Below are 13890 nucleotides of genomic sequence, written 5' to 3' on the forward strand. Positions count from 1 at the left end.
TGGGCGCTGTCCCTCAGCTCTTCAGCTCAAGGCTAGCGCTCTACCACTTGAGCCATAGCGCCACTTCTGGCTTTTTTTCTTTTTGCTTATGTAGTGCTACGGAATCGAACCCAGGGCCTCATGCATGCAAGGCAAGCGCTCTACCACTGAGCCACCTTCCCAGCCCCAGGAGGCTGAGTTCTAAGGATCGTGGTTCTTTTCTGCCAGCCTGGGCAGAAAAGTCCACGATATATATATATGTATATATATATATATATATATATATATATATATTTTTTTTTTTTTTTTTTTTTTTTTTTTTTTTTGGGTCCAGTCGTGTGTCCTGAACTCTGGGCCTGGGTGCTGTCCTTCAGCATTTCAGCTCAAGGCTAGCGCTCTACCACTTGAGCCACAGCGCCACTTCCGGCTTTTTTCTTTTTGCTTATGTGGTGCTGAGGAATCGAACCCAGGGCCTCATGTATGCAAGGCAAGTGCTCTATCACTGAGCCACCTTCCCAGCTCCCACACGATACTCTTATCCCCAATTAACTACTCAAAAATCAGCTGGGAATGTGGCTCAATAGTAAAGTGCTTGTCTAGCATGCATGAAGCCCTGGGTTCGATTCCTCAGTACCACATAAACTGAAAAAGCCGGAAATGGTACTGTAGCTCAAGTGGTAGAATGCTAGTCTTGAGCAAAAGAAGCTTAGGGACAGTGCTTAGGCCCTGAGTTCAAGTCATAGGACTAGCCACCCCCCCCACCAAAAAAAAAATAAAGAATAAAGTACAAAGTTGAATTACCCGATGTCGAAGCCAAAGATACTGAGCACACATAATGTTTCCTTCTTTTAGCTGCAAAAAGATATCTTTAAGATCATCTTCATTATTCAGGAATTCGATCCAAGAACTACCGCTACAGGGGAAATCAAAGGAAGGAAATAGTAAAACTATACATTCTAAGCTGGACACTGGCTCATGCCTATAATACTAATTACTCAGGAGACTGAGATTTGAGGATTGGGATTCAAAGCAAGCCTGGGCAGGAAAAACCATGAAACTCTTATCTCCAATTAACTACCAGAAAACCAGTGCTCTGGCTAAAAGTGATAGAGTGCTAGCCTTGAGCAGAGAGGGCTCAGGGACAGCACCCAGACCTAACTTCAAGCCTTACAACTTACAAAAAAAGAATACTACACCTTCCAAGTGGGTATAATAATATATTTCAAATAGTTCTTTTTGTCATAACATAAAAAACAAAACAATATGACCAGTATGGTAGAACATGCTGCAATCTCAGCACTTGCGAACAAGCTGAAGTAGGAAAATTCTAAGTTTGTAGTCATCCTGGTTACAAAGTAAGTTAAAAACAATTGGGTGCCAGTGGCTCATGCCTGTAATCCTAGCTACTCAGGAGATAGTTCTCAGAATTAAAGTTTAAAATCTTTCCAAGCAGAAAAATGTGGAAGACTCTTACTTCCAATTAACCAGCCAGAAGCAGAGGTGTGGTTCAAGCAGTAGAGCACCAGCCTTGAGTAGAAAAAGCTAAGCAAGAACATAAGACTTTGAATTCAAGACTCAGTACCAGAAATTTTATTCATAAATGATACCTCCAGCCCCTTTTTGCACAGGTTATACGGGAGGTAGGATCTAGCTTCTAGCTTAGTCATGAATCTGAGCTAGGATCTGCCTCTAGAAAGCTAGAATGACAGGGTTATAGCACCACATCAAGATATTGGTAAAGGGGCTGGGAAGGTAGCTCAGCGGTAGAGTACATGCCTTGCAAGCATGAGGCCCTGGGTTCGATTCCTCAGCACCACATAAACAGAAAAAGCCAGAAGCGGTGCTGTGGCTCCAGTGGTACAGCGCTAGCCTTGAGCTGAAGAGCTGAGGGACAGAGCCCTGACCCAGAGTTCAGGCCCCATGACCGGCAAAAAAAAAAAAAAGATATTGGTAAAATGCTGGGCGCTGGTGGCTCACGCCTGTAATCCTAGCTACTCAGGAGGCTGAGATCTGAGGATCGCGGTTCAAAGCCAGCCTGGGCAGGAGAGACCGTGAGACTCCTATCTCCAATAAACCACCAGAAAACCGGAAGTGGCGCTGTAGCTCAAGTGGTAGAGCGCTCGCCTTGAGCTGAAGAGCTGAGGGACAGCGCCCAGGCCGAGTTCAAGCCCACGGCCGACCAAAAAAAAAAGATATTGGTAAAAGAAGGGGTCTGAAGACCTTTAATTTGTCTAGGCTGGCCTCAAACCACAATCCTATCTCAGCCTCCCAAGTAGATAGTATTATAGTATGAGCCATCGGTGTTCAGTTAATTTTTTTTTTCCCCTTGGCCATTCTGGGTTTTAACTCAGGGGTCTATGTTTGTTGGCTATGTAATCTTCTATATGAGTTCCAATCCCAGCCCTGAAAACAATGTTCTAAAACCTTTTTTTTGGCCATATGAATATCCTAGTTCCTCTTCTCTCTTTTCCTTTTTTTTTTTCTTTTTTGTTGTTAATCCTGGGGCTTAAATTCAGGGTCTGGGCCCTGTCTCTGAGCTTTTTTGCTCAAGGCTAGTTCTCTATCACATGAGCTACAACTCCATTTCCCACTTTTTGGTGGTTAATTGGTAATAAGAGGTTCATAGACTTTTCCTGTCTGAGCTGGCTTGGAATCAGTATCCTTAGATCTCAGCCTTCTGTGTAGCTAGGGTTATAGGCGGGAGCCACCAGTGTCCAACTCATCCTCTCTTCATGACAGAAATTTGAAACTGTTGAATTATAATCTAAAAATTAAAAACGGAATGTACAGGGCTGGGAAGGTGGCTCAGTGGTAGAGTGCTTGCCTTGCATGCCTGAGGCCCTGGGTTCGATTCCTCAGCACCACATAAGCAAAAAGTAAAAAGCCAGAAGTGTCGCCGTGGCTTAAATGGTAAAGCACTAGCCTTGAGCTGAAGAGCTGAGGGACAGCGCCCAGGCCCAGAGTTCAGGCCCCACGACCAGAAACACCCCCCCCAAAGAAAAAAGGAATGTACGTACCTGAATTTGTCTGGACCAAATGCCCCATAAAAAGTAGTCAATTTTGCATGAGCCCTTAGCACCTATAACAACAAAAAAGAATTGGCAATCTAAACATTGTATGCAATAGTATTAAAAATTAAAATAAAACCCCAAATGGAGTAATTCTATTTCAGAAGTCTTTTTTTTTTTTTTCCTTTTGGTCCAGTCGTGGGGCCTGAACTCTGGGCCTGGGTGCTGTCCCTCAGCTCTTCAGATCAAGGCTAGCACGCTACCACTTGAGCCACAGCGCCACTTCCAGTTTTTTGCTTTTTTCTTATGTGGTGCTGAGGAATCAAACCCAGGGCCTCATCCATGCAAGGCAAGCGCTCTACCACTGAGCCACCTTCCTAGCCCTATTTCAGAAGTCTTATACACATGCTCATTTTATTTCATATTATAGATCAATTCCCATCAACACAACTACCTTTGACATACACACTGAGAATAATAGAATAATAAAATAGAATAGAATAATAAAATAGAATAATAAAAACATTCCATTCACGTTAACTAGAAAGGGATAATTAATTAAATACATCAATTAAAATCAATGTCCCCATGCACTACCAGTGCCCATCTGGGAAAAATGTAGCTGGATTGTACTTAACACTTATGTTGAGAATTTACATGCTCATAAGCCTGCACTATGTATACACACCATCATAAATATCGCCAGTTTATATTTTCTCAAATGCCTAATCAGGTATTAAGTACTATGCAAAGTGATTTATAGAAATTATCTTCTCTGACCTCAAAACAACAGTGTAAGGTAAATATTAATAGCCCTATTCTGATAATGCAGAAAGTGAAGTATTAAAATGGTAACTTACTTTGGAAGAAATATATACATATGGTATCTTGCTCTTGAAGGATTACAAATCTATTTTGAAAGGAAAAACATTGGCATACCTTTATCCCCCGATTAATCTATCAATCTAATGTTGTTACCTCTATCAAACCATCGGAATAGGCTGGAGCAGTCTTATCTTCTTTCTTCAAAAGCTAAGAATGCACAGTAAAAAAGAAAAACAATAAAAAAACACAGGGAGAATATCTGCTATTAGGCTTTTTATATATTTTTTTTGTGTACTATTGCTAGAAAACATTACCTTCTGTAATAAACTGAATTTAGGTTTGAAATGAACAAAATCTGAAAGATATATGCCATGATATAAAAAAGGAATCACGCTTTAAAAAACAAACAAACAACAAAAAAAACAACCAGGGCTGGGAAGGTGCTCAGTGGTAAAGTGCTTGCCTCACATGCACAAGACCCTGGGTTTGATTCCTCAGCACCACATAAACAAAAAAACCAGAAGTGGCTCTGTGGCTCTAGTGGTAGAGCACTAGCCTTGAGCTGAAGAGCTGAGGGACAGCGCCCAGGCCCAGAGTTCAGGACTATGACCGACAAAAAAAAAAAAAAGCATATATGAAAACTGGTCATCACAGCCTACTATGTCAATTCCTGATCTCAAGAAATTGAGGGGAACAACTCACCGTAAAACTGGCATTAGTTACAACAGTAAACATCATGTGAAAGAGCTGGGCGTCAGTCTCACATCTATAATCCTAGCTACTCAGGAGGCACACATCTAAGGATTATAGTTGGAAGCCAGCCTGGGCAGAAAAGTCCCCATGATGCTCTTATCTCCAATTAACCACCAGAAAACTGGAAGTGACACTGTGGCTTAAGTGGTAGAGAGCTTTCCTTGAGGAAAAAAGTTTAGGAACAGCGCTCGGCCCTGAGTTGAATCTTCACGACCCAGGTAAGCAGTGTGGCTCAAGCCGTAGCATGCCTGGCTAGCAAGCATGACACCCTGAGTCCAAACCACTGTACTGTAAAAAGAAAACAAAATACAACAAAAAACACAAAAATAGAAAAACAAGCAAATAAAAAGAAAAATTTCAATGAGCTATATAAAAAAGAAAACTGGCCAGGTACCAGTGCTCAAGCCCTGTAATCTTAGCAACTCAGGAGGCTAAGATGTGTGAATCATGGTTTAAAGTCAACTTGGGAAGGAAAGTCCATGAGACATTCATCCCCAATTAGCCACCAAAAAGCTAGAAGCAGAGTTGTGGCTCAAATGGCAAAGCACTAGCCTTGAGAAAAAAAAACCCAAGGGACCTTGCCCTAGTCCTGAATTCAAGCTCCAGTACTGAGACAAACAAACAAATAATAAATAAAATCAAAGTTAAAAAAAAAGTATTTGGTTTGGATAGTGGTAGAGTGCTTGCCCAGCATGTACGAAGCCCTGGGTTCAATTCCTCAACACCTCATAAACAGAAAAAGCCAGAAGTAGTGCTGTGGCTCAAGTGGTAGCGAGCTAGCCTTAAGCTAAAAACTCAAGGACAGTACCCAGGCCCTGATTTCAAGCCCCAAAACTGGCAAGGAAAAAATAAAAAGTATTTGAGGGTATTTGAGGTGAGAGAATTATGAGAAATAAAAGTAATTTTTTTTTCTAAAAAGAGAAGAAAGAAAACAAACCAACTCACCCTGGTTTTGGCATAATTAAGCATTTCCTGGGTTGTTTCGTAAGTTATCCACTGGGCCTTCAGGCAGTAATTGACCACAAATTCATCATCCTGTCTCACAAACGCAGACAGTGAGGCAACTTGATATGGACCAGCACATTGATCCTGAATACTTAATGGGTAGGAAACACACCTGGATTTTATGTAGATTTTCCTTGGCCTTATCCACAAGCTGCTGCCATTTGGTCTGCTCACTGGTATCCACAGAAATCAAAGCCAGTTTCTCCAATATATCATTGGATTTTACCTTGTAAACAAGCTGTAAAAGAAACATGACAAATCAAGTGACTTGAAGTAGGATAATGGCTGAGAATATCTTATTTTTGCAATAATTTGTATAGGACAAGCTACTATGAACAAAAGGTGAATCCTCAGGTCATTCAGGAATAAGGCTTGAAGAAGCTAACAGGTATCTGGAAGGTAATCTAGATGACTAGGAATCACAAAAATCATTTCTGAGTTCTTACTAGATGTGTCAAGCTGTGTACAAAGTTTTATATGAATTTTATTAAAAGAGCAAACTGTCCTGTCCATAAATGGATACACAAGGTATAGTATTATATATATAACAGAATACTAGTTAGCCTTTAAAAAGAAGAAATTTCTAGGGCTGGGAAGGTAGCTCAGTGGTAGAATGCTTGCCTTGCATGCATGAGGCCCTGGGTTTAATTCCTCAGTACCACATAAGCAGAAAAAGCCAGAAGTGGTGCTATGGCTCAAGTGGTAGAGCACTAGCCTTGAGCTGAAGAGCTGAGGAACAGCACCCAGCCTCAGAATTCAAGCCCCACGACTGGCAAAAAAAAAAAAGAAAAAAAAGAAGAAGAAATTTCTAGCTGGGCATTGTGGTATGTACCGATAATTCCATCACTCAGGAAGCTGAGATGGGAGGATCAGAGGTTCAAGACCATCCTGGGCTATGGAGTAAGACCCTGCCTCAAAACAAGACATCAAAGATTTTTTCTACTGTTTCTCCACTCATTCCCCTCATTTCTTTCATGGCTTTCCGACTTTTTGCTTCTTTCACTCTGCCTCACTCTTTCCTTTGAATTCTTATTCTGCTTCAGCCATGTCTTCATTACAAACCTGATCACACCAAATTTTCAACAGACCTACTTATGTTTCCTCAGCCTTTAGGACACCAAGAAATGCCTGTTTAGTAAGAAAGTGAGTGCGTGAATGCTCACCTCAACATCCAGTCCAAACTGAATGGCAAAGCTCTCTGCTTCTGCAAATCGGTGCTTGTGCAGTAACCGACTCAATCTAACATGTTGGAAAAGAAATTTTGTCAAATGGTTGGTAATCAGGGAATATGAGATTTTCACCAAGGAGCAAGGCACAAAAAAAGTGTAATGTGCCGGGAGCCGGTGGCTCATGCCTATAATCCTAGCTTCTCAGGAGGCTGAGATCTGAGTATCGTGGTTCAAAGCCAGCCCCGGCAGGAAAGTCCATGAGACTCTTATCTTCAATAAAAGCACAGAAAACCAGAAGTAGCGCTGTGGCTCAAGTGGTAGAGCGCTCGCCTTGAGCTGAAGAGCTGAGGGACAGCACCCAAGCCCAGAGTTCAAGCCCCACGACCGACAAAAAAAAAAAAAAATAGTGTAATGTTACCTGTTTTCTGGTAAAGCTTCCGTAAGATACCTGACTACCAAGACACTCACAGAATCTTCAGGCATGCTGGAAAAAGACAAAATTTTATGTGTCATTGTAAATGAGGTGATTTTTGTTGTTGTTGGTCATGGGGCTTGAACTCAGGGCCTGCGTACTGTTCCTGAGCTCTTTTCCTTAAAGTTAGCACTCTACCACTTACAGCCACTGCTCCTCTTCTGGATTCTGAGTGATTAATTGGAGATAGAGTCTCACAGGAACTTTTCTGCCCAGGAGAGCTTTGAATCTTAATCCTCAGATCTCAGCCTCCCAAGTAGCTGGGACTACAGTTGTGAGCCACCCACTTGTGCCCGACTTAACAAATCAATCTTAACTTAGTTCTTATTTAACAACTTATCTGATTTTAAAAAAAAAAAGCATGACCTACTTTGGATCACTGTTGAATATTCCTTCCAGAAGGTATATAGTATCCTATAATAGTAACAAAATTAGGACTAAAATTCAAATATAAAAGCAGTGCATTCTATAACTACTAGAATAACAAATGGTTCACACAACAATTACTCATAAAGGGGGGGAGAACTGTTGAGAAAAAGGATTTTCTCATGGTCTTGAAGTAACACCATACAGATTACTTACTAGTTCAAAGGAGAAAACGTGTCTTTAGAAATGGAGAAAAAGAAGAAAAAAAAAGGGAATTTTAGAACTGTAACCCCTCTGCACAACTACTTAATAGTAGAAAATAAATACACACAGGTATACACATAAAATCAATCTGGGTAATCTAGTAAGTTCCAGTCATGCTTTGCTGACTCTTAAGCTTTTAAAACAGTTTTGTCCCTCTAAAACAACAATAATTTAACCAAAAAAAAATTTCTTATTAAAAAGTAGTTTAAAACACTCATAAACTTACTGTGCTAATTCCTGTCTGAACCAAAGAGGAAACACTAGATACTTCCAAAGAATATAGTATTTCCATTGTAGGTAATGAATAAACCATCAGGTTTTTCATCTAAGAGAAACAAAAAAGCAATTAATTTAGTGTCACTATAAACTACAAGCATGGAACAGGAGTTCAAATTGAAATATTAAAACATTTGTTATAATACTAAATACAGGGGGGAGAGAGGAGTTGGGGATGTGGGGAGGGAAGGGATGGTGGGGGAAAAACAAAGGAGGAGGTAACAATGCTGGATAGGAAATGTACTCATTACTTTGCTCATGTAACTGTAACCCCTCTGTACAGTATCTTTACAGTAAAAAAATATACAAAAAACACTAAATGCAAAAAAAAAAAACCTTTACAAATAAATATTCTTGTTACTATTATTTAAATGTTATATATAAAGTCATATCTTATTCTACCTTCTATATCTGTCCAATGAAAATTAATGTGCCTAAGTTAACGGTTTGTATTGAGGTGATCATAATTCCTGTCCAGAAATTTATAAGAATCACTATAATTAACACTTCTTCCCCATTCTCTACTGCTGGGGATTGAACCTAGGACAAATGTTCTACCACTGAGCTACATCATAAGCCCTTGGTTTGTTTTTTTATTGTAAAGATACTATACAGAGGGTTACAGTTACATGAGTGAGGTAATGAGTACACTTCCTATTGAACATTGTTACCCCCTCCATTGTTTTCCCCCTACCATCCCTTCCCTCCTTATCTTCCCCGAGGTTCTTTTTTTTTTTTTGATTGTGATTAAGTGATTACATAATTTCCGGAAAGTCTCAGTATTGTGGAATAATGATGCTCATTTAAAGTCACAAGTTCATTCTAACTTTCCTGGAGCAAATTGTCTATCACAGTCTGTAATATATAACGGTGTTCACATCTAATAAGCACTTTTAAAAAGATATACATTTATATTAAATATATAAAATGCTGTTTAAAATGTGGAACCAAGTTTCATATTCATTCTTTTAAAATGGAATGGAAAGCCGGGCTACAGTGGCTCACCCCTGTAATCCTAGCTATTCAGGAGGCTGAGATCTGAGGATCGTGGTTCAAAACCAGTCTGGGCAAGAAAGTCCATGAGACTCCTATCTCCAATAAACCATTCAGAAAACCGGAAGTGGCTCTGTGGCTCAGGTGGTAGAGCAGTAGCCTTGAGCTGAAGGGCTCAGGGACAGTGCCCAGGCCCAGAGTTCCAGCCCCACAACTGACAAAAAAAAAAAAAAAAAAAATGGAATAGAGTTCTGCAGTATTAATTCCAATTTGTTAAGTGTCTGTGTGAACTAATAGCTAATGTGCTATGAATACTACTTAGATTCAACGTCTATGTCACTAAATGCTATTTCTAATACATGATATGGAGAGGCAGAAGCAAAAATTTCCAATACCTTCTTATTAGTTGTAGTCGTCAGAGCTACTAATTTCAGGTTTGTAATTCCTTGCCTAAAAGAGAAAAGAAGCTACAAGTAAATCAAACAAACTTGCAACCAAATAAAAGCTAAGTGAAAGATATAATTCCTGTTTAAGTGTTAAGACAGATTCAAAAAATACCTTTTTTTATCTTTTGGTGGTACTAGGGTTTAAATTTTTGTTAGGTAGATGCTGTATCTTAAACTATGCCGCGATCCATTTTTGCTTTAGTTATTTTTCAGATAATGTCTCATTTTTGCCTAAGGTCAGCTTTAGACTACAATCCTCCTACCTATGCCTCCTGAGTAGTTAGGATTACAGATGTGAATTGCCATACTCAACTTATTCTCTGACATAGTCTCAAAACTGGCTCAAACCACAATTCTTTTTTCACAGCTCAAAGAGTTGGGATTACAGGCATAAGAGCCACCGTATCTAACCCAAGCCACTAGATTCTATTTGTCCATGTTCACAGCCAAAACTGATACTGTTTTAACACAATGGAGGATCATACTGCCTATTTGTTTCCAATGGAAACAAGCAAACAATAAGTCTGTCCTAATTCTGTTAGACTGTTTCAGTGTATATAATAAATGATCCAAACAAAACAGACAAGAACACTGATGCTAAAAGAAGAGGAAATTATTTTGGGCCAAAGTTATAACCTACCAGGCAACTGAGGAAGGAGAATCTGCTTCAGTGGTAAGAAGAAATTCCTCTACACAAATGGAGGGCCAGTTCCATATGAGTGTGAGAGTATAAACGTCCCATAAACTCAGCACATTCTGAAAAAGAGACATCTCACCTATGTCTTAAAGATCATGAATTTATTATTATTATAATTTTTTGTCAGTTGTGGGACTTGAACTCTGGGCCTGGGTACTGTCCCTCAGCTCTTCAGCTCAAGGCTAGCACTCTACCATTTGAGCCACAGTGCCATTTCCCGCTTTTTCTGCTTATGTGATGCTGAGGAATCAAACCCAGGGCTTCCTGCATGCAAGGTAAGCACTCTACCACTGAGCCACCTTCCCAGCCCAAGATCATGAATTTGTATCTAATAACACAATGAAAGAGCATAGTACACAAAATGGTGACCCACTCAGGTAACACCCTTATCTCTAACATCCATCTCTGTAAGTTTTATAACATTTGTATGTGTGTCCTAGTACTAGAGTTTTAACTCAGGGCCTAGGTGCTGTCCTATAGCTCTATTTTCCAAAGCTGATGCTCTATCACTAGCACTTGAGATAAAAGTCTCACAATAGGCTGGGAAAGTGGCTCAGTGGTAAAGTGCTTGCCTTGCATGCATGAGGCCCTGGGTTCAATTCCTCAGCACCACATAAGCAGAAAAAGAGCTGTGGCTCAAGTGGCCTTGAGCTGAAGAGCTGAGGGACAGTGCCCAGGCTCAGAGTTCAGGCCCCACAACAACAACAACAACAAAAAAAAGTCTCACAAACTTTTCTGCCTAGCCTGGCTTTGAACTGCAATCCTCAGATCTCAGTCTCCTGAGTAAGTAAAGATTACAGGTGTGAGCCACTAGTGCCCTGCAATATTTTTATTAATAAATATATGACCAGGGTGAGGATGTTTCTCAGTGGCAGAGTGCTTAAGTAGCATGTATGAAGTTCTAAGTTCCATCTCCGGCACCACACACACACACACACACACACACACACACACACATACACACACACACACACACACACACACACACACACACACAAATTCAAAGAGAAACATTAATATACATCAGTGTCCAGCACAAAAAGCAGGTTGTCAATCAGCTGGAACTTCTTTGCTCCTGTAACAGAAAATAAGAAGTCAAAGAATTTTATGATAGTATTATATACAATCATATTTAAATTGCAGACTAAAATATTTACAGAAAGACAAAACTATATTTTATTTAAAAGCTCCATTTTCACCTATTCCTACCTCTTTCAAATTTTTTTTCTTTTTTTTTTTAAGGTGACCAGTAAAATGTAAAAACTCCCCAAAAGAGGAGTAATAATCATATTATGTCACGAAAGGTAAAATGTGGTCAATTTTCGAACAAATCTAGTTTGTTTCAAAGAGTGATACAATAAAATTAACCCACTGCCAGCACTGACATTGAATGAAATAAATAATCCATATGCTAGCCCAAATTTATGCAAATTACAACCCCCATAATAATTACAAAAAAGTAGTTTTGTTGGCTTATTTTTACCTTTAATAATCTCTGTATCAATTAGGTTCTTAACCGTCATTTCTTTTTTGGTAGAATCTGGTTCCCATTTTGAAAGTGCACAATTACCAGTTCCCTAGAAAAATGAAAATGGTATGGCAATTACAAATTTGGATCTAAAACCTGAATCTTCCTTAGACTAAAATGTAGCTAGGTGCTGTTGGCTCACACCTGTAATCCTAGCTGAGGCTGAGATCTGAGGATCACGGTTCAAATCCAGCCCGGGCAGGAAAGTCCATGAGACTCTTATCTACAATAAACCACTAGAAAACCAGAAGTGCTGCTGTGACTCAAGTGGTAGAGTGCTTGCCTTGAGCTGAAAAGTGCAGGGACAGTGTCCAGGCCCAGAGTTCAAGCCCCATGACAGCCCTTTTTTATTTTATTTTGAGACAGGGTCTCCCTAACTCTGCCTGGGCTATCTTGAAACTCTTGTTCCTCATGCCTCAGCCTCCTGAGTAGCTGGTGTTACAGACATCTCCCATCCTGTTAGGCTTGAGCCAGCTGTTATCTTCCAGTTGCTGTTTCTGCTCAGAATGGAAAGAACAGTAAACTATATGGATTCCTGGTCATCACATGAATACTTAATGAAGAGTAGGCATGTTCAGGAAACTCAGCCTAAAAACATGAACTTGAAGATCTCTTCCGGAAGCAAATGTAAATTCGTTTTTTTTTAAATGCTCTGGTAAAGCTAGGTTGCAGTGGCTTATGTCTACAATCCTAGCTAAGGTGGTTGAGATATGAGGGTTGTGGATGAAAGCCACTTCAGGCAAAAAAGTCTCCAAGACTCCAAGACTCCATCTGCAATTATCCAGCAAAATGCTGGACTGGATGCATGGTTCAAGTAGTAGAGTGCCAATCATGAGTACTAAAATTGCTTTGATATTTTAAGCCCCAGCACTGGCATAAATAAAGTAAAATAATTTTGTCAAAATAACCACAAATAAGCTGGCCACTGGTGGCTCACACCTGTAATTCTCACTACTCAGGAGGCTGAGATCTGAGGATCAAAGTTTGAAGCCAGCTCAGGCAGAAAAGATTCCATGAGAGTCTTATTTCCAAGTAACCACTCAAAAACCGGAAGTGGCACTGTGGCCCAAGTAGTAGAGAGCACTAGCCTTGAGCACAGAGAGACTCAGGAAGCAACCAGGCCCTGAGTTCGAGTCCTCAACTCACAAAAAAATAAAATAAAATTTCATAGAGATAATTACCCCAATTATCACAGGAGTTTCACTTGTCAAATCACCAGCCACAAGATTGAGACAACCAAGACTGTGATAATTTTCAGTAGAAATAAAACTGGATTTGATCTGTCCTTGTAACTGTAAAAACAACCAGAATGTTTTACACAGATTTAAGTCCCACAAAAATCAGTTCAACTCAATTAGATATAATTGTGTTTTTAAGCAGAGATGTTATTAAAATGGCATATGAACACCTATAATATCAGCCAGTAGAATAACTGTACACAGAAGCTACATTTTTCTACTACTAAATGTAAGTTTAAAGAGAACAAGATAGCTTTGGTTTCTTACCTTTTTGGCTGTTTCTAGGTCTATATTCTCAATTGCTGCATGAAAATAAAAGAAAGGAAACTAAATGAATTTAGGTTTATATAGACTAAAAAAAATAATACAAGTCACCCCTTTTGTGTTCAAATTGAATGAATGCGTGGCTTGTTCAAAGAGGAGGTCAGAATTAGTGTTGACTCTTTGTCTTGGCCCTTGACAGCCATACCTCACGGTGCCTCGCTGTTTGTACATATGCCATGTTTCTTCCTACCAAGAGGGTCAAGCGCAAAGTCCTACTTAATAACTATTCTCCACTTGTGGTTATAGAACAGCCCTTTCTCCTGTCTTCCTTCTTAATCCATCTTCAGAAAATTAATACAGCTTAAATCTTTTTTTTGTCAGTAGTGGAGCCTCAACTCTGAGTCTGGGCACTGTCCCTTAGCTCTTCAACTCAAGCAAGGCCCTCTACCACTTGAGCTACAGCACTACTTCCAGTTTTTTCTGCCTATGTGGTGCTGAGGAATCAAACTTAGGGCCTCATGCATGCAAGGCAAGCACTCTACCACTGAGCCACCTTCCCAGCCCCTGCATCTTAAATCATGTCATATACCCTGGACCCATCATAGGT

The 13890-nt window shown here is 39.9% G+C and overlaps 1 protein-coding gene across 1 annotated transcript in view; it reads right to left on the reverse strand.

The window, feature by feature from the left end:
- Window positions 1–13890, reverse strand: part of Kntc1 (kinetochore associated 1) — a 71260-nt gene that overhangs the window by 47384 nt on the left and 9986 nt on the right. Inside the window, exons 7-21 of the mRNA XM_042669106.1 lie at window positions 13287–13321; window positions 12963–13073; window positions 11737–11830; window positions 11276–11328; window positions 10197–10312; window positions 9506–9560; window positions 8068–8166; window positions 7582–7625; window positions 7158–7223; window positions 6734–6809; window positions 5683–5808; window positions 5511–5600; window positions 3966–4019; window positions 2997–3058; window positions 781–892 (exon numbers count right to left, since the gene is read on the reverse strand). Of these exons, the coding sequence (XP_042525040.1) occupies window positions 781–892; window positions 2997–3058; window positions 3966–4019; window positions 5511–5600; window positions 5683–5808; window positions 6734–6809; window positions 7158–7223; window positions 7582–7625; window positions 8068–8166; window positions 9506–9560; window positions 10197–10312; window positions 11276–11328; window positions 11737–11830; window positions 12963–13073; window positions 13287–13321 (1193 nt within the window). The remainder of the gene's footprint in view (window positions 1–780; window positions 893–2996; window positions 3059–3965; window positions 4020–5510; window positions 5601–5682; window positions 5809–6733; window positions 6810–7157; window positions 7224–7581; window positions 7626–8067; window positions 8167–9505; window positions 9561–10196; window positions 10313–11275; window positions 11329–11736; window positions 11831–12962; window positions 13074–13286; window positions 13322–13890) is intronic.

The sequence above is a fragment of the Dipodomys spectabilis genome, unplaced genomic scaffold (genome assembly GCF_019054845.1).
Source record: "Dipodomys spectabilis isolate Male_0828 unplaced genomic scaffold, ASM1905484v1 ptg000480l, whole genome shotgun sequence".
Classification (NCBI taxonomy): Eukaryota; Metazoa; Chordata; class Mammalia; order Rodentia; family Heteromyidae; genus Dipodomys; species Dipodomys spectabilis.